Source organism: Balaenoptera physalus, assembly GCF_965194825.1.
Source record: "Balaenoptera physalus genome assembly, chromosome: 9".
NCBI lineage: Eukaryota > Metazoa > Chordata > Mammalia > Artiodactyla > Balaenopteridae > Balaenoptera > Balaenoptera physalus.
Window position 1 is genome coordinate 8474287 of NC_138888.1, and position 27946 is coordinate 8502232.

The 27946-nt window shown below is 44.6% G+C and overlaps 1 protein-coding gene across 3 annotated transcripts in view; it reads right to left on the reverse strand.

Annotated features, from left to right (window-relative positions):
• Positions 1-27946, reverse strand: part of FNDC1 (fibronectin type III domain containing 1) — a 101253-nt gene that overhangs the window by 65159 nt on the left and 8148 nt on the right. The window contains exons 2-4 of one of the 3 annotated variants that reach the window (XM_082475522.1): positions 9826-10020; positions 7411-7497; positions 6917-6985 (exon numbers count right to left, since the gene is read on the reverse strand). The exons of 1 other annotated variant lie outside the window; for it this stretch is intronic. In XM_082475522.1, the coding sequence (XP_082331648.1) occupies positions 6917-6985; positions 7411-7497; positions 9826-10020 (351 nt within the window). Of the gene's footprint in view, positions 1-6916; positions 6986-7410; positions 7498-9825; positions 24819-27946 lie in introns of those variants that run through there. One more of the 3 variants, XM_082475520.1, reaches the window with a different exon arrangement.

Consider the following 27946-nt stretch of genomic DNA (forward strand, 5'->3'; position numbering starts at 1 on the left):
AAGAGCCAGTTACAATATATGAATAGGCTGACAAGTGAGAAAAGAAAGTGCTTCTTTCAGGACTGACATCTTCCTTTGCAGGGAGCCTATATTAGAAGCTGCAACCCTCTTCAGTGACACCACTGCCCCTCCCACCCTCTTCTTCACTCAGACATCCAAAGAAAAGCCGGTGACAGATACGCAGTCAGAAAGTGGCATCCAGCCCCCAAGATGCTGGCCTTATTGGGACGTTAGATTTATTAACTACTGCAGGTTCCTCTAAGACTTGACGGCAAGGTCGGCCGACATCCCATTCAAGGCCACACACGTGGGGACGGTGGGGATAGTTCATCTCCCCAGGTGTCCACAGCCCCTGCCCCGCCCACTCGAAGCAGCCACTCATCAGCCTCTGAAATAAGCGCCCGTCCATCGGAGGAAAGGGCCTCTCTCACAGTCGCTCGTTTCCTAACAATTCACTGAAGGGAAAATCTGTGCACAGATATTTACACTCATCAGTGTAGACATGGAGATGAAACACCGCAAAATGTGGGTTTCAGCCCTGCTGCCCTGGAAGGCTGCTCACCACTGCTGCCTCTTCCCGGCAGCTGGCCGGCACTGAGTCCTTCCCACGGCATTCTTGTTTGGGCTGAAACTCCCGAGTTCCCACCCAAGAACGTCTGGCTAAATGACGTTAAACAGCTCTGCACACAAGCCTCTACTGCCTACTTTTTATGATTAAAGAACAGCCTCTAAGGTTGAAGTCTAACCACATTCTGATGTGAGAGGCGGCTTTGAAACAGGCACTCACGTAAAGAGACCCGAGCCCCAGGATGAACGTGGAGGGAGGTAAGCCCACAGCAGGTGGATCTGACTCTGTCTCCACAGAGCGGCCAGCCCTGAGGAACTCCAATCTCCAAATGCATTCAACGCCATCCTTCCCCCAGGCCCCGCCAAGAAACAGGGGGCAAGAACTAGGATCTCTCACTAATGACAGCACCACAGAGTGACGACAAAGTGGCCGGCCCGGGGCCAGCCCCAGAGTCAGCGGCTAAACGAGACGGGGGTGCCCGACCTCCTGACACACTGCGCAGCCTCCAGAGCACAGGTGTGGAGAAGAAGCAGCCTCCAAATTTATTTCACTCAACAAACATCTCTTGAGCACATACTATGCGCTTGGCCCAGGCTCTGGAGATACAAAGATGAGTATATCATTGTGCCCTGCCCCGGAGGAGCTCACCATCCAGGCCAGGAACCACAAACCAGGTCTGCCCTGTGAATTGCACACTTAAAAAAAAACACTAATAATGGCATGAGAGAGCTACTGAAAATATAATGTCACAGACATTATTAATTCCCTGTGGGCCAAAGAACTGTTAAATTGAAACCAGTGTGTGCAAAGAGGACAGTCTTTGATTCATAATTAAAAAGTTTGAACTGGGCTACACTTAAAGCTCAAGTCCAACACTCTGCAGCCCCAGGATCTGGCTCCAGGATTATCTGACGACCGCCCAGGGCGGCAGTGCTGTCTGCGGTTCGCCTATTGCTGTACCACACAGGCTGCTCTTTCCCAGAGTCGTGCACACACACATCAGTTTAAGGGAGTTAACACGACCGTCTCCTTGGCTCATTTGGCAGAATGCCTGCCATTTGCATCCAGAGAAGGTGAGGGCGCCACCTCCAGTGTATCACTGGAGACAGTTCTTTATCCTGGGCACCTCTGTGTATTCAGTCACAAACCCAACACCCAGAAACTATAATTCAGTGTTTCTTCCTTGGCTCATACGCTTCCTGGATTTGCTGACCTAAGACACTCCAAGTACGGTGGAGACCAAGGCAAACAGCCATTGCTCAGCAAGGCTTCCCAACTGCTTGCAAAGCTTAGGATCGCTCAAAGTGCCTTAGTGTCATTAATGCGTGAAATTTCAAAGCTGAAAGGAAGCCTAGAACCTTAGAAGGAAGCTTAGAACCTGAGAAGGTTCTTAGAACAGAGCCTGGAGCCTTCCTGGGGAGCCCCATCATTGTATGGCCGAGGGGCTCAGAAGATCAGCTCTCACTGTTGGCTGAGCCTGAGTCTGGGCTGCAAGAGTGTGCAGTGGAGATGATTACGGTTTGATGGATTAATTATGCTGTAAGTTAAGAGATTAGGGAAGGAGCCCATCTCAGGACAATGGGTTAGAATTTTCAAATTCCACATCAGTCGCATCTATATATAAACAAACCAGCAAGAAAATGTACCTGGAGATGGGTGTTCATTTTGGTGAACTACCGACAGAAAAGACCAAAACGCATGCTCGGGGCATGCCTTCCTGATATGTCCACAGACATTTCCTATGAAAGGAGTGCCAGGGAAGAAAGGAAAGAGGCCAAGCTTTGGTTTTCAGGGTTTCATAGCTTCACTGTTTCAGTGTCAAATAATTTGACACCTGTTCAAATCAGCCTTTGAGTCAGTTCCTATGGGGGAGGGGAGGCTCCAAAGATGAATCCAACCCCAGAGCAGCCCTCGGGTCTAACCACGCTTGCAAAGAAGCTTTACGTTGTCTGAAGTCAGCCTTAAAGAGAACAGCAACCTTTCCTCAGAGCCAGGAGGAGGGAAGGGAGCCGTGAAGGCTTAGAAGTCAAGAGAGGGAGGACAAGACATGTCACCCTGATGACCTTTATTTCCCAGGGAGGCAGGAAACAAGGTTACTTGCTAGAAGTGAGAGGAAGGCAGGCGGAGGAAGGACCCTGAAGAAAGTGGCCAAATTTTGGACTAGCCATTGTGGGAGAAAGAAAGGAAACTGAGTAAGGACAAATAATTGCCAAGCAGAGCCGAGGGCCCAGATGAAGTTAGAAAACCAGCTGTAAGAAGCTGTCACAATGCGTATCAGCTTAGCTCTTTATTTCTCCCACGAGGCTCAGCCGTTAGCACGCAGGAGGGAAAACCAGAGAGCTGGGGGGAGTGGGGTGGCTTCCATGGCCATGCTGACACGAGTGTGGTTGAAATGCTGGGGACCCAGATAAACTAAGCAAGAAATGAGCCGGGAGACGGCTTCTGGACTCTGGAAAGGGGAAGGGTCTACAGACCCAAAGCCTGATTGGATGTGAAACAAGCTTCTGACATGAGGGCACTGAAGAAGTGAGATGATGGGGAATTTCATGACTCTAGATTGTGGAGGGGAGCAACTTCATCTTAAGTGACAGGAGTGAGACTCTCCAATGGACCACTGTCACGGAGGTGGATGCAGTCCAGGACGTAGGTGCGGCGAGGCGCATGATCAGCCAAGTGCCCTCAAGCTACCTGGATTCAGGGAGCAACCTGGGGATCCGGGGGTGACTGTGATAAGGAAAGGAAGGGCTGGGCCACAGGTATCATGCCAGTGCTGGTTGCAAATGGCCTAAGAGAATTGTGAACTCTGTGCTGAACTTGAGTCTGAGCTATAATTTAACTGTAAAAAAAAAAAAAAAGTAGTAAGCTTCATGAACTAAGTATAATGTAAAGAAAATATGAGGCATAAATCTGACTTTCATTTTATGTCTAGTTTGGGTACCATAGTTTAAGGAAAGCACAAAGGACTAGGTTTTTAGAAAACCATAACATTATTAAAAATACACGGGATCCTACTGAGAGCTAAAATTTCCCAGATGAAGAGCTAGTGAAAGCAGATGAATTGCCCTCCGAGTCCCTGGGCTGGCTGGAAGCAGAGGTGGACCGTGGTCCTCATCCTGGACCGTGGTCCTCATTTTGACTCCCAGTGCCTGGCTCTGCACAGAGCAGATTACCCAGATCCCGTCACAGGAAAAGCAGCTCAAACAACTTCAGAAAAGTCTGCAGGAAAGCTAAATAATAGGATTCCAATATGTGAAGGGACTTGCAACATCTCTTCGCTGGGGACAAAACAAAGGGAGATGGGTTTACATCTCAACAGGAGAGATTTTACATTTACATACTAAGAACACTTTCTAACAAAATGATATGAGATGAGCTACCCAAAGAGGAAGTCTAAGCTTCTGCCCTAGGGTTGCATTTTTGCTTAGTCCTATCATTTTCCGAGTCCTGAGAGTGTCCACATTTGCTTGAGTGACCCTCTGAGAATCACTCAGGTCCAGCCCACCTCCAGGACTCCCTGCACGTTTTTCCTCCCCTCTTGTGGCTTCTCAGACAGTCCCCATCGGGTCTCAGTCATCTTATCGGCACCTCCCAGGCTCCGCCACCCTGCTTGTTCTATTTCACAGTGCTGTTGGTTTTTCAAAGAATTTATGATTATGTTACAGGCTAAATTTTGTGTCTCCCCACCCCCCAAATTTTTATGTGTGAGACCTAAACCCTAGTTACCTCAGAATGTGACTGTGTTTGGAGACTGGGCCTCTTAAGAAGTGATCAAGTTAAAATGAGGTTATTACTAAAGTGGCCCTAATCCCATCTGACTGGTGTCCTTAGAAGGAGCAGAAATTTGGACACACAAAGATACCAAGGATGCATGCCCACAGAGGGAAGATAAGCCAAAGAGAAAGACCTCAGGAGAAATCAAATCTGCTGACACCTTCATCTTGGACTTCTAGCCTCTAGAACTGTGAGCAAATAAATATCTATTGTTTAAGGTAACCAGTCGGTGATATTTTGTTATGGCATCCCTACCAAACTCATACACGTTGTATGCATTACTTTTTGCTTACAGGTTTATTGTCTTTCTTTCCCACTAGAATACAGTCTTCATTAAGGCCATTAAGGCCCTTGTCTATCTTATTCACTATTGCGTCTTTTGCACCCAGAACTCTGCCTGGAAAGCCGCAGGCCCTGAATGAATGAATTAAATAATTAAAGTCCTATTTTTAAGTAAAGACAATGAGGTCAAGATAGATTCCACCCAGCAAAGGAGGCCTTCTGAAATCTGAACTGAAACCACTGTTTCCAGCAGAATAAAAGAACGGATTTTCCTCTGGTTTCAAGTAAACACCGGAAGAACGTGAGGTATTACTGATCAAAGCACTAGAGCCAACCCTTGGGGCATCATACCAGGTGCAGATGCTAATGTCTGCGTTTCTAGGACAAATCCCTTACTTTGCATGAAGATACCTGGAATTCAGAATAGTACTTCTTTTGTTTAACAGGATTATCATATATTAACAATTTCCTCAGAACAATAGCATAGCATATTTTCCAGGCCGTATTAAAAGAGGTACAGATGCATGTTGATCCCTTATTGATAATTTCTCAAAAGTTATTTTCATTATTTTCATTAACAATGAAATGTAATTATTTTCTGGAACACTGTAACCAAGTCTATGCATTCTGGATATGCATTTTTTTGAAGTTCTGCTTTATATCATATACTGCAAAAGGTTTTGGCTAGCAATTTCTTCCAGCATCTTTTTTAACATAATGTATGGCAAATACAGTGTTATGTATTATAGCAGAGCATTCTTTGGCAACTAGGGCCTATAGAGGCTCCTGCAGAGAGAGGTTAAAGGATCTCACTGTCCATAAAACCAAGAGTGAGCTGGGGCATGACTGTCTGTGGTTCCCAGTTCCCAGGGTTTCTGTCACATGTGCTTACTCAGAAAGGACACACACACCCACTCTCACACACACACCTGTTTCTATTAAAGAAGGCATAAGAAATTAACTGCTTAAGAAAAAGTAAGAAAATTACTTGTTCTAAAACTGCCATTCAGAAAACTCTATCAGGTAGATGATAAAAATAAAATGGTTATTTAAAATACAAAGTATGAAATTCAAATACAAGACACAGTACATCTGTCAGTAAAAGGTTTATGTGTGCCTGTGAATGTTTCCATGTGTATCTTTAGGGGTAGACAACCTCTGAAATAAACGTCCTTTCCTATTTTGCACACTTTCTAGGTGTACTACCTTCTTGACTCTTTTACTGTCAACGTCTTCCAAGGTTTGATCCTTGGCTTCTACTCTTGTCTCTCCTAATTCTCACCCACTCATCACTCTCCCTACTTTAGTTCTCACTCTACAGCATGACTCCTAAACCACGCCTACCTCTTGCTTCTCTCTTCCAACTTTCAGGCCCTCATCTCCAATCACCTATAAGACGTCGCCGCTACATCCCCTCACGTCCAACGTATTTAAACAAGAACATATCACCTTTCCTAGAAATCCAGTTTCCTTTTCTGGTTGTTTTGTTCTTCCACTCCCTTTTTGTATAAAGCAGACTTTGAAAACTGCCTACACCCATCAAATCTGACCCGAGAAGCAGATTAGGGTTGTTGGTTTCCACATACTCACCTTGCTCTCAACAACAATACCAGACTGATGTACTTAAAAACACTGCTCCTTGCCACACTGCCTTTGGGACATCACCCAACCACACTCTGAAAACACTGCTTTCATTTTGCATTATCGTTTAACCATTAATCAAATATATTCATGAAGCACACAGGAAATGTCAACACTTCTCTCAACAAGTAAAACAATGTGGCCAGACAACATCAACATCCAAATGATAAAACACACATATATACAAATATGGAGCAGAGATGGAAGGCAGGTTATCTAACATATCACAAAATATCCCATGGATAAGAAAAGAGAGAAAGCCTTGATGCAGCATATTAGCCAATAAAAGTCACTGTTTGGTGGGCCCCATTCATTTCTGCATCCACAGGTAGAAGAGCTGTAAATATCCTCATCGGGCCAGGGCTGCCATCTCAACCACCATATTTGCCTGTGAACAGCACAACAGCTTCCCCAGATGTAGACGAGGACATGCCCCCACGCCAGAACACGAAAGAGCAGTGAGGAGTGAGCAACACGGGCTGCAGTCTGGTCCACCCGGTGCAGAGCGGATCGACCAAAACTGTGCGGCATGTGTGTTAGTTTAGAAATGGGAACCAAATGAAGGTTTGTGAGCACATGTGTGTGTGACAGAAGCACAGCCCTCTTTTGAGATGGTGCTTCAGTGAAGACATGAACCGAATGAGCAAATAGTACCTGTGACGGTTTCATTAAATGGTCCTGGACCCTTAATGGGAAAACCATCAATCTTGATCCATTCACCTCCTAAATTAGGAAAATGTAACTTGATAGTTAGAAAGGAGGACTGTTGGAGTGCCCACATTTCAGTGCATCCCTAAACACATATTTCAACAGTCTCTTCAACAATCTTCCAAAGGATCTGCTCAGGCCATACGAGTGACTAGGCCCCTAACCTGTAAGGACAACACACATTTTTGGTCTTTTATACACAGTTTACTGTAATGAGTACTCCGAAATTTAAGACAAAACGCTAATAACCTACATCAAAATTATTTTAAAAGAAGGGATAAATCTCCCCTAGTTTTCAATCTTTCGGCTTGCCATACAAGTCTAAAAATTTCTTGTTTGGGAACTCTTTAATGATTCTAGATTTGTATTGACCTGATGAAGCAAAGAATCTCCCAATCTAAGTCACAAAAATACAGCCTCCAATTCTAGATAAGACTTACCAGGCAGGCTTTCAGCTCTGTAAACTGGACGGCTCACTCCACTGTTGTTTTCTGCAGTAACCAGCACAAAGTACACTACCCCCGGCTCTGAAACATATGGTTTATATCAAGCCACCGTTTCAAATCTCCAAGATTGACAATTTAAGTCACCGTCTTCCTTATACCAGTTATAACCAAATATAAAAATCTGAATTAGGTGACCAGTCTAACTATAGCTTTCTCTCTTTTCTTTAATCAAAATCACTGACATTCATCCCAGGAAACTGAAGCACACCTGACCAAAAGAACACAAAATTTATTTAATACAAAGTACATGACATGTGTAATAAACCTGGATTCATGAACAGTCAACAAGAAAAGCTTTTGCGTTTTTTTAATGTGAAATCAATGTAGGAAACAGGCATGCACTGTCCACTAGATAACTGGTTTAACCCACAGTGTTAGTAACTACAAAGAATATTTCTCAATGGAAACTCCAAATGGCAACCTCCAAAAAATAGTGAGAAAATTTCAGTGTAACTCATAAAATTTAGTGCATGGGAAATCTTCATTGCAATAAATAAAGCTACATGGAATTTTCCTCTTTTCATAATAAAATATTTCCCTTACTATGTGTACATGCTGTCTTTGACTATTTCAACAAAAATCTAGAAAAACATTTCCTGGGATCTTGGATATGCTAAGCTTGAAATAATTGGGCTTCACTTTTTGACGTGCACCTACAGGTCAAGGACACATAGCGAAGGTCTCTTTGGCTGAGATCCTGAAGTTGCTGGGACGCAAAAGGAAACCCAGACACCGTGTTACAAATTGAGGGCACCCTGAACTTGCAGCTTCGAAAAGCAAAACTCTAGTAGTGCTGGTTTTCCTCCAAATGAACTATTATCTTATGAAAGGTAAGTGAAGGTGCCAATTCCTGGAAGAGATGAAAGTCTGTGGGCATTTGAGGGCATGAAGTGTTGGAGACGTAAGAGCTCTGTCAAAGGCAATAACGTTAATTGCATTGCTCAAAGTGAGGAGTGTTCCTTTCACAAAACATCAGTTCTCAAAGCCAGAGGCCCAGGGGCGCCACACATCTGGGACCCCTGCTACGCTCAAGACTGGTCCGCCTTCTGTCTGACCACGGCAGGGCCTGGTGGCATTGAGGGTTTGGCACGACCTGCCGGACTAACTGGGAAATGCTCTAGGTTCAGACAAAAAGCAAAACCAGGCTTCGCCAGGCACTTTCTCTCTTCGCTCTGAGCTTATTCGTATTTCAAAGAAATTTCATCAACGTGTCTCTGATTCTGTTCAGTTAACTCATCAGAAAGATGCCGGGGAGACACTCTCAGTTTGCAGTGAGTTCTAGGGCTTTCTTTCTGCATGTTTTTCTTCTCTGCAGCAACCCTAACAACCCAAGGGTTGAGCAAGCAAATGTGACGCTGCTCGTGCCTTTGGTGGGACAGAAACTCCAATTAACCTCACGGTAGGACTCTGTGGGGCCCTAGTGACGTGGAGGAGATTCAGATCCAGTGAAACGTATGTTTTGCTGGAACCAGGAAGACGGGAATCTGTCCCTCTTTGTCTCCCCTCTGTGCACTTTCTGCTCTGCTGCCCAGAAAGCTTAATATCACAGTGCAGGAGGCAGAGAAGGAGTCAGTGTACTGGATGGTGACCAGGAAACTAAGAAGCCACGAGCAGGTTCTGATCCACTGAAGGAAGGCAGCAGGACGCTAACGTGGCCGGCGGGGAACCTGGTTGTCACAGGTGCTGACTTCTGTTACTTCCTAGGATCCACCTTAAGGTTGGGCCACGAGATGACTGTAGAATAAACAGGGTTTCAGGCCAGTGGGACCAAAAAAGCAGAAGATAGAGCATCCACCGGAGGCAGCTCAAAGCCTGAGTTCAAAACCACCTACACCTGCACTTATAAAAGAATATATTTAGGCAAAATGCTAAATCCCCCAAACTTCCAGAATCAAATCTAATGGCGAGAAATGTTATATCTTTGAACCACATGTGGCAAAGCATGACACATCACACACCCCCACAGGGACATATTACTTGAGTAATCCCTAACTATAAAATGGTTTATCAATTAGAAATCTCAAGATCAGGCTACAGGCTTGTCCAGTTGTCAAGTTCCTATGAGATAAAAAAGGGTCGACATACTTTCCAAAAGCACATCCAGAAACTAAAAATTGTTTCCTACGTCAATTTGGAGAGAGATCCAGGAACGCTGGACTTCAAATGCAGGTTGGGGAAGCCCATGGGCAAGATGAAGGCTGTTGCTTAATAGCCTCTTGACCTTGGCTGTCCATCCCCAAAGAACCACTGGGTACCATTTTTGTCCCACAAATAGTCACCCTGAGAATGGAAGGAGAATGTAGGTGTACAGTTAGTTCTGACCGGGAACAAGACCAGAGCGTCACTTACCCACATCCTCAATAAGGAAGGAGTGTGTCTCCGCATTCACCTTGATGTATTTAAGACTTTTCAGTGACTTCCCATAGGCAATGTTGTAATGCTCCACGGGTCTACTGGTAGCATCTTTGGGTGGGTCCCACGTGACTTTCAGGCCCATTTTAGTGGACAGCAGTTTCACATGCCTTGGCTTCAGTGGGTGGTCAGCTATGCAAACAGCGCAACTATCAACTCATGGGAAGAGCAGATTGGGAAAACGAATTTTTTCCAACGTTCTCTGACATGGTTAGCAAAAGAGCAAATGACTTTCAATCTGTCTGACCCTGAAGACTTGAAGTACCGTCACATTTGGACATCGTTACAGTGCGACAGCAAAACAGACATACCAAACCCACAAGCTTTTATGTATTTCAGGGAACTGTGGGTGGTAAATTTAAACCAAAAGTAAGACAAATCAAAATAAACTCTAGGCGTTCTCCAGCTTGATCATGTTGCCCTGCTAGTGCAAGATTAACAAAATAGTAATTTGACATATTCTCCAGAAGCATTCATGTATTAAATAACTTCTTAGGATTTTGCATGGTACAGCTGGACAATCTTTCAAACAACTCTGAGAAGAATAACATAAAACTCTCATGATCAGGAAGAATTTCCATTGTATCCAAAGTGAGATAACAGAATCATTCATTTCCACAAAGAAAACAAACCAAGATCAACACCTTGTAAGAGAGGTAACCCGCTGGTTTTATCTGCATGTAGCTAATTTAAATGTTTCCATATTTTGTCCCAGAAGAGGAAGGACAAATTATTAAGAAGCACATGTTTATCTCCAGTTATGAAGTTCCAAAAGAGTGTTCTTGATTTTCAAAAATAACCAAAATGAAACATAACATTTTGTCAAACAAAATATCTCAGCTCATAATGTAACCGATATTGCAATGCAACATAATATAAACAGATGCTAATATTCACGCAACAGTCAATTCTGGGGCAAATCTGGATCTGAAACTGATTATTCAATGATGCAAGGCATTCTCAGGGGGGGCAAAGTAATCTTAAAAACCCAGAAACATTTAAACTTAGTAACATTAAGAAAAATGAATTTAGACTCTCATAGAAGAAGAAAGGGAAAAAGGAGTGTTTCGTGATAACATACAGATTGGTTAGTATGTGACTGTAACACGAATGAAGATTCTGAACAAAATAAGTATGGCTGATTCTAACATATATCACTTATTCTTCCCAAAATTACCCTCAGGAGTAAAGATGATAAAAGGAGAGAACTCCTGGGACCCCCACTAAAGAAGTTCAAGGAATGAAAAAATAGAGTCTGAATATAATAATTTTCGAGGCACTAGAGAAAGAATGTCCACTTTGGAGACAAACACACAGTGTCAGAAGATGAGCACGGACCAGACCCCAAAAAGTATTCCTTCCCCATTGTCAGAGGTGAGGGTCCTGTAAACCCGAGATGGGAGAAATCACAGACAAGAAACTTAACACCATCGGGGAAATTTTGAGTTGAGGAGACAATAAAGATAGCACACTAGTGAGTTTCTGGATATTTAAGATTAGCAATCATGGCGACTCTGCCATAATTTTCACTGACCCTTCCTCGCCTACGAGAAACTTTTCAGGATTTACTTTGTATGAGGACCGGAGCTCCCTTTCCTCAGTTTCCTTTATTTCTCCCGAGGCCTCACTACAAAAACCTCCCCTCCTTCTCTGCCACGTGTTTGACCCTTTCTAGTTTCAATCCCCATTTCCCACAATAGCAGAAATCATTCCCAGGAATCCAATATTTCACCCTGACCAAAATATCGGTGGAAACAAAGCAAGGACTCCAACACCACGAAAGGATGTTCATGGTTAGGTGATTCTCCTAAGGAAGAAAACAAATGAATGAATAAGTGAATAATGCTTTTCTTTACAGTTCAATTCCAAACCTCCCTTCAGACAGATGGTCTGAAATGTGAGACTTGCGAAGCCCTAACACCATCATATTTTCCTCTGGGTGCGAGTGATTCAATCAGTACACGACGGCCTGGGTCTGAAGATGATTTATATTCATTACTGACATCTGAAAAGAGGAACAATCTATAAATATGCTCATTGTTCATTCCTGCTCTGCCTTACATCTGTCCTTGGACACAGCATGGAATAATTTCTAAGTCACATGAGAATCGCAGTCAAATGGTTGCATCAGCCCAGCATAGGGGGATATTCAAAACCTCAAGGAGCTCCAATAAGATGAGGAAAGTAAAGAAGAACAAGAGGCAAATCCCCCTGGGTCGCCAAAACCTAATGCACATCATTGCATTCCGCTTACCCCATCAGTTTCCAAGTGTGTCCATGCATGAGTTTGTTTGTTCTCCTCTTGCCAATGATCAAGTACCATCAGTGTGTCTCAACTCGATAACTGCCTGCATCAGCATTTGTGCACTAAGAAAAAGGCCATATGGTGTAAAATAACTCTAAAGTATAAAAACGGGAGAGGGAAATGGACAGGAAAAGAGGGCTTATTGAGTGTCTACCACCTGCCACCCTCTGCCCTGAAACTTACACTGCAATAGGTGCTCTTAACACACACAACCTGGGAGGTGTTATTTACTCCCTCCATATGGCAGATGAAGAAAGCAAGGCCTGGAACAGAGAGGTTAGGAGAACTGCCCAGAGTCACACAGCTGTGTGGAACAGGGGTGAACCAAATGCAAATCCTGCTGTGTCCAACTCCAAAACCAGGCTCTTCCCACAGCTCACAGACCCTCGGACTCTGTCCCTGCTCATAAATGACCAATGACCGCGCTCATGGAAAATTAATTTAGGAAGCCACTAGTAACCTAAAACCAACTGTGAGGCCTCCAGCTGTGTTTATTATTTGCTCCACCATCTATCCCACCTCCCCACACGGTTTTCCCCTCTGGGGGGTACTCTGCCTTCCCCTACAGTCACCTTGCCTCCCGCTGCCTGTGCACATCCTCTCCTCTTCCTGGAAGGAATGGAGTAAGTGAACAATATTTGCATTCTTATAACAAAATCTTAGGCCAAAGGAACAACTTTCTAATGGTGACATTTCAGGCCTTGGAGAGTTACCTAATAAAGGTCGTCTTTGAACACGAAGACCTTTGGGGACCCTGAAATCATCCCTTAGAGGCAGCCTTAGGGTCAATCTGCTTGTAAAATCAGTCCTGAATTTAAGATTCTCCAAAGGCTTTAGACCAATGTACCATTCCCCGACCCAACTCCCCAACACACACAAATTGGGCCAAGTAGACAAAATACTACAGTGACTTAATTAAGCGACATTTTCATTCCCTGGATTCTCATCAACTTTGATATTTAAACTTGATTTCATTGTTGATGCTGCCTAGTCAACATCACCCATGCCTCAGAAAGGCCTGGACGAAAAGAAGAACAGGAGGGCTACATGGAAGGAAATCTGTGGTCATTCCAGGCCTACCCCTCACCCCCCACGTGCCTGAGCTCTGAGAGTATTCATCAAACCAGCCTCTATCTAAGGAAGAACCGTTCTAGGCAGGTACAGATCAGTGTGCATGAACTTGGATTACTTGACAGAAGACTTATTCTTGGGGCTAGAAACATGGCAGTTTGTTCTATTCCTGATCATCGTTTTGTAGGTCCCATGACTTCATTCCTTAAATGTGAAGTAGAGACATAAGGAGTGTGAAATTGGTTTCAGGGTCTGCAGGCTGCATTCTGGGTTCCAGATCAGCATTCTGGTAGCATAAAGTTGATACATGACATACACTGGCCCCTTATTTATTTTTAAGTGTTCTTAGAAACTTAGAACAGACCCTCCTGTCTGCTAGATAAATGAAGCACAGAACCCTCTTGTAATAGTTTTCAGTATTCTCATCTGATGAAGATGATACAAGGGTATACTCTTTAAAGCCATGTATGCCCTGAACAGCTTCTCCAAAGAGAAGAAGGACACACCCAAAGTTAACAGAACAGGAATCACATGACCCAAGACAGGGGATGTTGGGGGAGGGCACCTCACAGAGTGTGTGTGACAGGTTAGGGCTGTGACAAGCTGTTTTTCCATCTCCACAGAAGGCAAAATGAGGACGTGAGCTCAAGCTGCACCCTAAGGGATTTCAGAGGAAACAGAAAGAATTTCCTGTCCGTGTCCGTCCCCATCACCCCCCATTCGAGGCTGTCTTTGATGGAGACAGATGGTAAGGTGCTCGAGACAGAAGCAGCAGTCAGCAGAGTCTGCCATGACTTGAGCAATTTCATACCACGACAGAGTCATCCCACAGTTCATACCAGTAAACCTCATCCAGATTCAAGAATGTTTTACCAGGTACTGAGTGGCAAAATGGTATTTTGATGATATTTCAGAGACCTGGTAATTGCCAAGCTAGACATCTCCGTGCCATGGCTCCCATGAGACCTCTATTGGTCCGTTTGAGAATGAAAAATAAGGGACAGTCAGCACCCAGAGTTCTTACTTTGGTCTAAGCTCCAAACTTCAGGTCTCATTCAAGAGGGCCCTAGCAGGCCAATTTGCTTGAAGGGTCCAAGTATGGCTCCACATCTGTTCAAGGATGGATTTCAAGATTCCAAGGGCTCTGCAATGTCGGTCCTCAGAGAGTCCGCAGAGTGGCCTCAAGGGATTCTCCAGGGCTGACGGAAGTCCTCGGGAAGGCTGGGTCCAGAGCTAGGTCCCACGGCCGGCCTGGTCTGCCCAACATCTACAGGGCTCATTTATCATAGTGGACAGGGCACAATCCCTCACCTGTCCCTTCCCCACCTCCCCACTCTGGCACCTCTCTGGGCATCGGATACTGACCACACACTCAGTACTCACTTAAATGGCTAATGGATTGAAGAGAAAGACGTTAGGATGGTTTAGACTAATGAGGTCAACCGAGGGTCCCCAACCCAAACACCTCCAAGGACCAGGAAGATGAAGCAAATAAGCGAAGACATATTAAGGAATGTACACTCTGACCAAAGGCACAATTTACTTTCTGGCACCTGTTGACCAAAAGGAATTCAGGATCCAGATTGTCCAATATTCTGGGGATTTTTTTCTAAGAAGCTAGAAATCCTGATTTTTGTGTGAAGTCTCCCAATTTTATACTAATTCACTTAAGTTTTAAGAAACACTATATGAAGAAACACACACACACACACACACACACACACACCAGCTGGCCAGACTCAGTCCACTGGCAGCCAGCTGGTGACCTCTACTGTAACTCCAGAAGAAACCATTTAGTTGCTGATCCTGACAACTTCCCAATGTCCTGTGTGAATGCTGAGACTCCCGTGGGAGTCTGGTCCGTCAGTAAGAGCGCCAGGTCAAGGTGCATGCTAAAGTCTGGAGAAGAACCAGCACTAACCCAGCCCCTGAAAGCTTGAGGTACAGATCTGTTCAAGGACTCATTTCCCACCTCCAGAATTCCCTCTCTCTCCCAAGAGACCCAAAAGCTGTGAAAAAAACTTGCCTAGGCTCCAAGGAAGTAAGGAGGACCCATTTCAGGGTACGTCTAGGGAGGGGAGTGTGAGGTGCCACCTAGGCTTCAACTACTCGCACAGTCAATGACTTCCACGTGCCCAGCTCTGCCCTAACCATCCCAGACGGAGAGTTCCTACTGCCTATTTGATAGGCCCACGTGAGTTCCAAACTGAGCGTGTTGAAAATGAAACTCTTGGTTCAGACTCACCACCCATCCTTAAGGGTACACACCTATCCGCAACAGCCGAAAATAAATACGTTCCTAGAAAGGGAGCTCTGTCAAGGGCTACTTCTCAGATTAAGAGAAGGAAAGTTCAGAATCCATTCACACAATGAATCAAGGATAAAAGTGATCCAAAAAAATGACACAATCCATGGGGAAATCCTGCTTAAGACTGTGATTCAGAATGGTAACTGGATCTTTCTGGATCCAAAGTGTTGTGTTTGTTAGTTTGTTTTGTTTTGTTCTACTTTTAAAAAATATCCTCCAGTTACTTCATTACATTCTCCAGACAGGCAAAAAGAGGAGGGAACGGAGATGGATGGCAGACGTGAGGGAGAGGTTGTGAGACCACCATTAACCCGCCTGTGTGCTTCCTCTGTACCTGCTCCATCACAGCTTTCCAAGCTGACTGACTTTAGTCAAATCCGCTACGCCAAAGCGTTGGCACACAGAGTTCAACGAATATCAGAGGAATGAACGAATACTTTGAGCTGGATTTACGGTCAACCTACCATCTAGAAACAGAACAGCAGCTGACAAACAAGCTCAAATCCTTTCATTCCTGTGACTGCACTGGACAGAGCAACCCCTCACAGAATCATCTAGACAAGGAGGCTACCCCCCAGCTGAGGTAGGAAAATCCACCGATAACATGGTAATTGGTAGAACCCAATATTTTCTGAGACAATAACTGACGCAGTCATTACAAGAAAAATAAGTATTTCTTCTTTGAGTTTTCTACTGCATACTTACTGAGGGAAATGACTCAAACAATAGTTTGATTTGACTTGAAAATTAAATCTGAAAAATAGATTTGTATCTCAAAACTCACGGTCATATTGTACTACACAATTTATAGATTGACGTTAGATAGCAACGATGGACAACGATGAAAAAGGGCCTGTATGTTTCTCCTGAGCTGATAAATAACAAATCACATACAATTTTATCTCACCTGACTAAACGTGTGAAGGAGCTTTTCCGGGATTTGAAGGATAGGGGACAAAAGTGGTCCTTATGAACACTTGAGCTCAACCAATTTGAGAAAGTAGATAAAGGAGGCAGAAATCAAACTATCAGGTTTATTACTGAGGAGGCTGCACTGGAGAAGGTGGGTCTAATGTGTGACCTCCATTGTGCCTCCTGTGCCCCCTCCCGTCCCCCCTCCCGCCTCCAATTCTGGGTGGACACAACTGAGCCTGCAGAGCAGACCAGCTCAGGACCACTGCCTCACAGGTTGGGTGAGAGCAACAGGCCTGGGCCTCCCCCCAGCGCTCCCCATGGGTAGGCAGGATTGGAGCCGAATGCAGCCTTCCTACAGCAAAGCAGGCTCCAAGAGGACACCTGTGTGCCTGTCTCTTCTAATTCGTGAGTGCCACCGAGTAGAGAAAGTAGACCAGTGGAGACTGGGCTCTCACCACTCACCCCTCCAATCAGCACGCCTCAAGGAGGGAAGGGAGCACAGGATGAGGACAGAGGCCAAAGCAAACATCAAGGGAGGACAATGGAAGTCCCGGAGCATCCCCGGAAGCTTGCTCCCTCACCCCACTGGGCATGACCTCAACCTGAGGTCAAGTGTGACTGCCTCTTCAGAGCGAGGGTCAGGACCACTTGCCCCCCCTTCAGAGCCTCCCCCAGTACTAATCGTAGGTGGGAACTGCCCCCCCCCCGGGTCCCCAAAAACCTCTGAAATGAGGAAGGCTCATTCTTTAACCAAGTCCAAAGCCAAGTTGACCTCTAGCCTGAAAACCCACTTCTGGCCTTTCCTATTTCAATCCCAAATTTTGCCCACCTCATGGTGTCCAAAATAGCCCACGGGATTTCAGCAATGAGATGAAATGACAAAATAAAGATACTCTGAAAATATAATACTAGCAACATAAAAAAGTCCCCGTTTCAATTTGTCTCTCCTATTACAAAAATCCCAGGGACAAGGTAAAGTCCAAGAGTGAAGGCTTCTCAGCCTCACAGCTTAAATAAAATAGAAAGATTTGAAGTCCAGATTGTTTTATTCCCTTACTTCTTATCCTGTTTAGCCTCAGCCAGGAGAGATTCATTCAAATGCCCAGAGGGGGGTCAGGGTTCTCTCAGAACTGCAATCTCTGCCATCTTTCACTGGAATTGGTGTCGATTCTTCAGGATTCCCTGGACTAAAATTAATTGAATCCAAAGTCTCTCAGCTCCCTACATTCCTAAAGAGTCCTAATAAGACCCTAAAATCTCTGCAAGGCAGGGAACCAAAAATGTGCTGTGTGAAGGACACATATTATTTTTCTCTACCCAGTGAAGCCTCCCCCAATTCTCTGGTAACAGACCTCTGGTCCTGTGACCCAGCCAGCCCCAAAAACTTCACAGGAATTGTTCTCATTGGAGCTGGACCCTGAGCACTGCCTTTGCTTTCGGTTGGAATTGTGGGCGACCAGTTCTTGCTGTCACATGGCGAAGAGACCAGAGATGGAGAGAAAGAGTCTGGGCATCCCTAAGACCAGCTCAACCCCTGCCCTTCCCAATGTACGGTTCCACAAGCCATGAATTCTGGAATTTAAATTAGTTCAAGTTGGGTTTTCGCCACTTGCAGTCAGAACCTAATGGATTAAGAGCCTATTAATCAAAATCTTCTATGGAAGTCAAAAATAACTTTTTTGAAGCTACCCCAGCAGCCAGTACATTTGGTCACAAAAGGCTGCCAGTGCAGACACACCCAAAGAAATTAAGGCAAATACCATCCAAGGATGGCTGCCATTCTTAGCTGAGGGCGCCCTGTAGCCCACCCAGTCTGGCAGTGGAGGCCAAGGAGCAGGAGAGGACAACCTTGGTTAAGGAGAAAACCCCCAAAGGAATGTTAAAAGCTTTGGAAATAAACTGGTCCCTTAAAACCCAAAAATGCTAAAATTATTTCTTAAGTATACCAAGGATTGCTCTTTAATGCAAAAAAGACTTCATGTTTGTGTAAGTCTCTCTACTGCTTCTTTGTCTGAAATTCAAGTTTGACTTTCCACTGAAAACCGCCAAATACTTCCCAGACTCTGAAATGAAGAAAACACAGATCTCAGTGTAACCACAAATGTTTGACCAAAAATCCAATCGATACGCCAAAAAAGGTTAGGACATACTGAAATTGCAGTGTAGCTTGGGGGAGGAAGCAATGTGATCTACAAATCTATGATTCCGAGGAAAGCTGGAAAAATTCAACAATTATCCATAAGATACCAGACAGCACAGGACTCTCCAGAAATGCAGAAACAACCAGATGGTTGGCAACATGTGGGCAAAACACTGAAATGACTGCTTTTTAACTAATTTTTCAAATGGATGTTGGAATTCTATTTGCCAAATAGTTACGACCCTTCCCTTCAAACAAAAGGGGAGGGGGGAAGTGTATGGTGTTTTACAACTGTGTGAAGTAAAACTGATACTAGTAACATTTACAGGTGGCTGATTGAGTTTTCCACCTGGAAATCTGGGGTTGGGTAGACAGAGTCAGAGTATGAAAATAATGGCCTGGCTCCTCTTCTGACACTTCACGCTAGGCATGGGGTTCAACCAAAGTGTTCCCCTAGGCTGGCATGGTTCTTTAGGTATAACTGCATAAAAAATAAAACCAAACTCTAGATCTTTGGGGTCTTTAAATGTAAAAAACACTCCAGGGAGCTGAAAGAGCTTTGCAGACAGAACCTCTGACCCCACCACGGGGATCCACACAGTGCCGGCCTCACGCAGAGAGAAACACCAAGGCAAGCAGATGTTCTGGGTCCCTCGGGAGATCAAGGGTAGCCAGGGCTCTCCGGACTTTAACCCTGGTTCACATCCCTCAAAACCCTGTCAATTTCTCCAGGTTAATGGTGACTTACTGGATTCTACATTCTACCCCATGCCCCCAAATATGGCAAATATGTCCTGTCGTATTTACCTGGTAAGGGTGTATGTGAGTAGAGAAGCTAGAAGATTCCAAATGGCCCGGGCAGCTCTTGTGTGTGGCTGGAGCATCAATCCGGGTTTCCTGATGCCCAGAGGGGCCAGCCGGGCCCTGGGTGCAACTGCACTCCTGCGCACCTCACCAGCAGCCTCTGCTAAACCTGAATTCCCTGCAAGGTCCCTGGCCCCTCGGGCATTGTCCAGTATTTTGATGACAACAGAGCATCATTTTATTCAGACGAAAAGACCAAATTCATATGCATACCTGCCACTGTGCTTATAAGGGCGCTGGATGGTCACTGAATACAATTGTGAATCACATTTTTTCTCCATCAGCTCAAAGCAGCCAAATGGTAAAGCCATCCAAATCTCAGAATTCGAGCTGCTGGCTAGTCTTTAAGTAGAGTTTGTCTGAGTCCATTTCCATCCTCTCTCGCTGGCAGCACCACTGCACCCACATCCAGCTCTGCGCAAGCACCCTCCCCCTTGCGCCAGCTTCAGGCAGCCTCGTGTCATGGGCTGAGCTGATCCCCACACTTGGCTTCGGGAAACTACTCCCCTTGGGGGCTGCACACAAGCTGGTCAAGCCTGAGGCCACCAGGCACTCCTGTGGGCACATGGGGACTTCCCAAGGGAAGAGCCCAATGCCACATGGGCAGCGCTTTCTCCTTTGTCCCCTTCTCCACAGGAGACGGCCCCCAGCTTCCCACCCAAGGCCACTTGCACCCTCAACACAGCCACAGTCCCTTGATGCTGGTAAACAACGCTGTCATTCCAACACTCTCACGTCACCTCAAGGGTTAACAGCTCCCGATGGACAAAGTTTGCTTAGAATGTTCTAGATTCTAGGCTGTGTGTTTGTATTTGGGGGGATACTGGGGTGAAGAGTGGAAGCCAGAATACTTGCTAATATAGTTTAACCTCATTTTATTCCCCTTCATTATCTTCTTTCTTTCTTCTCTCCTGACCCCTAGCACCTTGGGAAAGATCTACAAAGCAGAAAAACACACAAATGGACCAAAAAAATGAAGCAGCAAAGAATTCTGTTTCAAAACAAACAGCAAGTGGCAAAGCCAAAATCAAATTCTCAAGCCCAAAGGATACTCTTAAAATGAATCTGCCTTTTCCCTCAGGATGTTTTCTGAGACGTTTTAAGTTGAATTTTTCTTAGTCCCATTCAAGCCAAGTTTCCCAACTAATTAAGAACAGTTTAGCAGTTCGCATTGAATTCAGAAACTGCTGTATAGACACTGTGGGTTGGGTGCCCAAGAGCCACGCCCAGCTTCTTCTTCCTCCCGTGCCTTCTTCTATAGTAGAGGCTGAGATACTGAATATTCATAACGCTTCAGCTACTGAATATTCATAACGCTTCAGCTTCCCCTATAGCTAAGGGTGGTCACGTGGTCAATTCTAGCCAATGACATATGAGAAAGTTACTGCTGCCACCTCCAGGAAAGCATTATCAAAGGGTCAGGATCTGCTGTCCTATGCTTTTGCCTTTTGTATCTTCCTCCATTTCCCCCTCCCCGGGATGTCAATGTGATACCTGGAGATGCAGCAGCCATCTTGGAACATCAATCAAGTAACAAGTCTGAGAATGATGACCTGGCCTGGGGTGGCAGAGTGGAAATACAAAAAGATCCTGGGTCCCTGAGAACCTCTCTGCTCCCGAGTTTATTGGTGAGTAAGATAAACAATTCCCTAACCTGTTGAGCCGCTGCTCACCAGATAGCGTGTTATCAGCAGCCCAATCCATTGCTACCTGATATCATCATTTCTGGATCCATAAAAACAAATCACTTTTTCTCTTGATTTCTAAATAAGAACTGCTTTAACTTTAATTTCTTTCTGTTTGTTGTTTTTAAGGGATCCACTCCAGGAATTTAATTTTTTTTTTGATTTTATACATTTATGTGTCTTTTTTTTCACACACACTGAGGAATTTAATTTTGACAATGTCAATGATTTATTTGTCAGTATGCCATGGACTTGAGTAAGTACTTCTACCCAGATCATGATGCAGCCAGAAAGAGTGAACTTAACCAGCAGAGCTGGCAGAATTTGAACATTAGGAGTTAAGGTTTTAAAGCCCTTGGCCATTTTATTCAGGAACCAATGTAAGCAAAAGCTACTATTCCAGAGACAAAAACAAGAATTTTTCCTCATCTAAACCACCAGCTTTCCAGAATGGTTTAGGGAAATGTAATTGAAGGAATTCCACAGACATATTTATCTATGACAATAAGAAAACAAGGGACCCTAAAAAGAAAATGCCTAGATATGAGAAAGGAATATAGGACTCCTTCCTGCTGTTGACTGGCATCAGAAACCCTACAAGAAACCAGTACTTTCCAGGCTTTTGTGGGATCTTTTGCACATTCTTCAAATTCAATTCGCAGCTGAGAAATAGCTGGTGCAGCTTAAACTCAGCCTACTACAAACTGCTTGACATGCCAGCCAAAGAAAACTCCCTGAAAATTCATTCCTTGTCCCAAAATGTGAAAGTCATTGTCTGACTATGTTAAACACTTGGGCATTACTGTCGCTATAATCAACGCTCATCTTACTCAGAAAGCTCCCTGAAAAAATACCCTTAAGAAGAGAGGCCAAGCAAATGTTGTGGAGAGGAAAGTATGAAACAGAGTAAATGAGGCAGACATGATCGGAAGCCAACCCCACATGGACCCAGTGACAACCCAGATTGCTAAGGATAATCACTTTCTGAAATACGTTTTCATATTTAAAATTTTAAAATATTTCAGATAATCACTTACTGGTTACGAATGGGCAGAGGCAAATCATCTATTGATGAAGACGAAAAAATGCACAACACACCCAAGGAGCAAAAAGTTTTAAGTTTTGCAATGGGACCATTTGTGAAAAGGAAAAAATAGAGAAGTAAAAGAGAAGGAAGGAAATGAACAATTGCTGTGTACCTACTCAGTGCCAGCCATTTCATTTACTTCTGTAACAGATATTTACTGAGCACCTACTACGTGTCAGATTCTGGGCTACGCACTGGGGGTCCAGAGGTGGCTAAAGCGTTCACGTGATCATAACCTCTAGCTCTTGAATCTCCATAACAACCCAGTGAATTGCACTTTGGTATGCTCATTTTTATTCAATATTTTGTTTTTATTAAAGCATAGTTGATTTACAATGTTGTGTTCATTTCTGCTGTACAGCAAAGTGACTCAGTTATACATGTATATACATTCCTTTTTTATATATTCCTTTCCATTATGGTTTATCATGGGATATTGAACATAGTTCCCTGTGCTCTACAGTAGGACCTTGTTGTTTACCCATTCTATATATAAAAGTTCACATCTGCTCACCCAAACAGTATCCTCATTTGCATAAATGAGGAAACTGAGTCTTCGAGAGTCGAGTGACTCGCCAGGGGCACACAGCTAGTAAGTGATAGTGGTCACTATCTGAAATCATAGACCATGCTCTTCCTACTATACCTGGTTGCCTCTCAGCTGTCATTATAACTACAAGGAATCAATGTAGGCCTGGAGAGAAATCAGAACCAAAGGTGTAAAACTGAAAGTCATTAGTGGAAGCTGAATTCACTGGGACACATGAGCTCACTGCACTGAACGAGCTCTTGTAAGTGTCAGGAAGATGTCGTGTTGCCAAATCCTCCTTCTCGGTCCTTCACTTGCGCTGCTTCCAGCAACAGCTGAATCACGTTCCTCGTGGAAGTACCTCTCCTGTCCTCCCTGACCCACAGTCTCCCGCCTTCCAGGACACCATACTCCCTGGTTTCTCTTCCCCATCACTTGTCTCCTTCGGCAGCTCCTCCCTCTTTGCCAGAACTCAAAACGTTCAAGTGCTTCCAAGCCCCGCTCTGGACCCCCCTCTTCTCTGCGTACCCTTCCTGGGCCTTCTCTAAGTTAGCACATCCAGTCCCAGGACTGCAAACACGACCCATGTGCTGATGGCTCCCGAATTCATAACTCTAGCTCTGGCTTTTCCTCTGAGCACCAGCGCATCCAACTGTCCACTTAGCACCTCCAATGAAACCCAAAGAACACTGGTGTCTACAGGATGACTGGGACCAAAATGTTTTAAATCTGAAACATTAGTGATAAAGAGGAGAACCAGGATTCAAGTTGCATCATGGAAGACAGGAGTGGAGAGATTTTCAGGAAGAAGGGAATGTCCGTCAGTGTCAAGTCAAGTAAAGGCTCAGAAGAGCTCATTTTTTCTCCGCTTGTTATTAGGACATGTCCACTCCCATTCAAAGCCCCCCAACCAAGCAAATATGCCACAGATGTTTCACTCTGCAAATATCAAACTTAATTCATTCCTTTTCTATAGGTACCCTCCAAGGATTCTTGTGAGAATAAAATGTGAAAGAAAATCATAAAGCACTCAATAAATGTGAGATACAACAGTAGGAAGAAGAGCCACAGAAGGACCAATGTCACCAATTACAACCCAATAGAAAACGAGCCGGCAGGATTCCCAGTACCTGGGCTCTTGGCCGGCGCTCCCTCCTCACACAGCAGGAGAGGGCTTTGGGTCCTCATTTCCCTCAATCTCAGGAAATACGCTTACATAATATACTTATTAGAATTTTTAAATCTTGAGAGTTGAAAGTTGGGTAATCTGATCCAGTCTCCCCTCTTCAATCTGCCTATCAACTGTGTGTCTAAAATGGTCTTCAATGCTTTCCATGACTAGATGGTTCTACCCAAATTCCAATAGGTTTCCCCCACCTTCAAGGGTAAACATCTATGAATGTGTTACTCAATTGGGTGAGGCAGGGTTATTAAGCAAGGCACTGCCCAGGGATACAAGTGAGGTAATCACAGATATATAAGAAAGGCAAAGGTCTTCAGTCTCCTGAGGGAAGCACTATATTGGCATCCAAAAGGAAGAGCAAGGGCATCCGACATTAAGTATCAGCTGAGTGCTACTAACAGTAAACTTTATCAGGGCTCAGAAGGTCCTCTTCAGGCTAGGATGATCAGAGAACAAAGTATGGCATCAGTGGGATTCAAGGACAGCCTTTGCTAGAGGTTTCTCCCATGAGTGGCGCACTGGCCACTGCTTTCCACAACTTGGATTCTAATAAGACATTTAATCTCTTAAGACTCTAACCCAGCCTACCCTTTAACCCTCAGAATGTTCCTGAATTGCTCCCTGCAAGGAAAGCTCATTACAACTTCAGGGCATCATCGGACCCTATGGAACTCATCCCAGACACCCCTCATGTTCTACAAGAGACACACAATCTACTCAGACAGTAGCCTGTGCCTCATCTCCCAGACCTCTCTCTCCCTGGGTGTTAACAGTCAAAATGTCATCATGACAACTGTAAAATAAGATCAGCCCAGGTCTCAGGAAAGTCAAGGAGCTTAGTATTCTCTGTAGGTATGTAGGTGGATTCTGAGAGTTATTCAACGTAAGAAGATGCTTCAATCCTCCCAGTCTATCAGAAAATAATAGAAAGAAATTGTTGGGTAGGGTAGAAAATAGTATTATAAACAGCAGAGCCAGGGAGGTATTACAGCAGAAAGAGAACATGGTGGCTTTCCATAACACAAAGAATGTCAGGGAGTCAGATACTCTGGGAGAGCAAGTCTGCCACATCACACCACCTAGAAGACACCACTAGAGAATACAACCTAGATAAAAGAAAGACAGCAACACATCTCAACTTTTACTAAATAGGAAAAAAACATAGATTGTGTCAACTTCAAAGTGCACCCGCCAGGCCAAGTCCTAGGACACATCTGGTGATTTCTCTTGCTGATCTTACGATTCTATGTGCATCAGTGTAAAAACATTCAGAACTTAACACTCTATCTGGCAGGTGGAAGTTGATTAGAAAGTACTAGATGATCCTGTATTGCTACACTGATCACATTTGATGCCATTATTTATTGTTGCATCAACCCCAACTTCTTTATTAAGTCTTTGTAGCCTGTGCCTTAGAGCCTAACAGAGTTACTTGCCCATAGAAGACCTGATTTAACTATTTAGTTACTTACTTTATGAACGAAGGCTTTAGCCAGGCTGGATCTATGAATTAGGCTCACTGAATGTGCGTAGGTGTTTGGAGCTCTGGGTTGACAGTTCAGCACACAATGCAACACAGTGACTCATATCTGCCCACTTCTCAACTACGGCCCAGTGCTGGAAGTTGTGTGAATTCTTTCACCTACTGAAAAGGAACTGTGTTGGTATGAAGGCATACCACATGCTGTGGGTTGAATTGCGTCCTCCAGAAAGGTATGTTGAGCCCTAATGCCCAGTACCTGTGAACGGGATTTAGAAACAGGGTTTTTGCAGATGTAATCAAATTAGGATGAGATCATGCTTGACTAGGGTTGGCCTTAATCCAGTATGACCAATATGCTTATAAGATGACACACAGGGAGAATGCCAAGTGACAACGGAGACAGAGATTGGAGTGACACATCTACAAACCAAGAAACACCAATGATTCTGGAAACCACCAGAAGCTAAGAAAGGAAGGATTCTTCCCTAGAGCCTTCAGAAAGAGTATGACCTTGCCCTGCAGATTTCAGATTTCTAGCCTCCAGAACGACGAGAGAATAAATTTCTGTTGTTTAAAGGGCCACCCAGTTTGTGGCCCTTTGTTACGGCAGCCCTAGGAAACAAGAATACCATGTGAATAAAATTCTTCACTCCCGCTGCAGACGGGACTTCCAACACAAGCCAACACCCCTCAAAATTCATGTGCTGACTCCACAGGTTAGAGTGACAGGGATGCAGGGGCCTGCCCCACACCCACCAACTGCACATATCCTGCTGGCCTCAGGTCAACATACATAAAGAGATTGAATGTATATCATATGTAATTAATACCAAAGAAAGCATATCCCATCATTCAGTGAATATTTACTAAGTACCCACTATTTTCAGGCAGCGTTCCAGGCAATGGGGAAAATTCAGTGAACAAAACTGACAAAATGGAGCTTCCGTTCCAGAGGAGAAAGACAGGCAATTACCACCACACACGTGAAATACACACATTCTCAGGTAGTGATAGAGGTTGAGGAGAAAAATAAAACTGGGATAAGAAGTGCTGTGGGGTAAGGGTAAGATTATACTATTAAATGGTGGGGAGTGGTCAGGTGAGGCCTCGCAAGAAGATGATACCACATAAAGAACCTGAAGACGGTGAGGGATATCCCATACATGTTTATGGAAAGTTGTTCAGGCCAAGGGAACAGCAAGTGCAAAGGTACTGGGGCTGGAAGGTGCCTAGAACATTAGGGAAGCAGCAAGGAGGCCCAGGGGCTGAAGCTGATAGTGAGGGAAGGCCTGGTGAGGAAGATGATCATATGTAGCCTTGAAAACTTGCTAGGACTTCGGTTTTTATCTGAGAGAGGTAGAAGGCTCTGTGACTTCATGCATCACGAGAATCACTGTGATGCTGTTTTAAAAGCAGAGTGTGGGGGAAGAGGGCAGGAGCAGGGGGACCAGTGAGAAGGTTATCGCAATAATCCAGGTAAGGTGGCTTGGACCAGGGTGGGCGAAGTACTTCCCTGCCATGCCAAATTACTCACCATAATACCTCAGTACACACAAAATACTTGCAAACTAACTGTAGTGATCTCAAGCAGAATGGGCAAAAATATATACTTTTTAAAAATAGGCTTTTACCAATCTCAAAAGGTTATATATACAATTCCATTGATATGACATGACATTTTTTTTTTTTTTGGCCCTAGTTCCCTGACCAGGGATTGGAGCCCCCTTGCCCCCTGCAGTGGAAGCTCAGAATCTTAACCACTGGACCACCAGGGAAGTCCCTGATATGACATTCTTGAAATGACAAAATTACAAAGATGGAGCACAGATTAGTGGTTGCCAAGGAGGAGGGGAAGAAGGGAGGTGGGCGTGGCTATAAAAGAAAAGCAGGAGGGGTCCTTCTGATGGAATGTTCTGTATGTTGACTGTGGTGCTTGCACAATCTACACGTGTGCTGAAATTACACAGAAACACACGCACAAAAGCACATGAAACTGGTGAGCTCTGAATAGAGTTGATGACTTGCACCAGTGTCATCTCCCCGACCAGGGCAGCGCACTGCCCTCATGCAAGATGTGCCCTTCGGGAGAAACTGGGTGACGCAAGGGAATCTACAACTCTCTGAAAATAAAAACTTTTAAAAACGATTTTAAAAAATGACCTTTTACACACATAATGTCGTCCGAAGTCCTTACCCTTCTGGCTGGGGAAATGCTCTCGTAAAGCTGTCTTTACACTGACCTACAACAAATACAATAAGCCCCCCTGGCCTCCGTGTGACAGGCTCACCCACGCTCTCTACTTTCTAGGTGGAAGCATCAGTGTGACGACCACACAGCTGGGCCATCGCTAGTCCGGAGAGCCTGAGCCTTCGCTGTAGAGGATTTTGTTTTATAAAACACTATGAGGATGAGGTGGTGCTGCCCCCGTGAGATCGTGCCGGCAGCTTTCCCCTCTGTCGACCCAAAGTACCCGTCGGTGTCAACAGG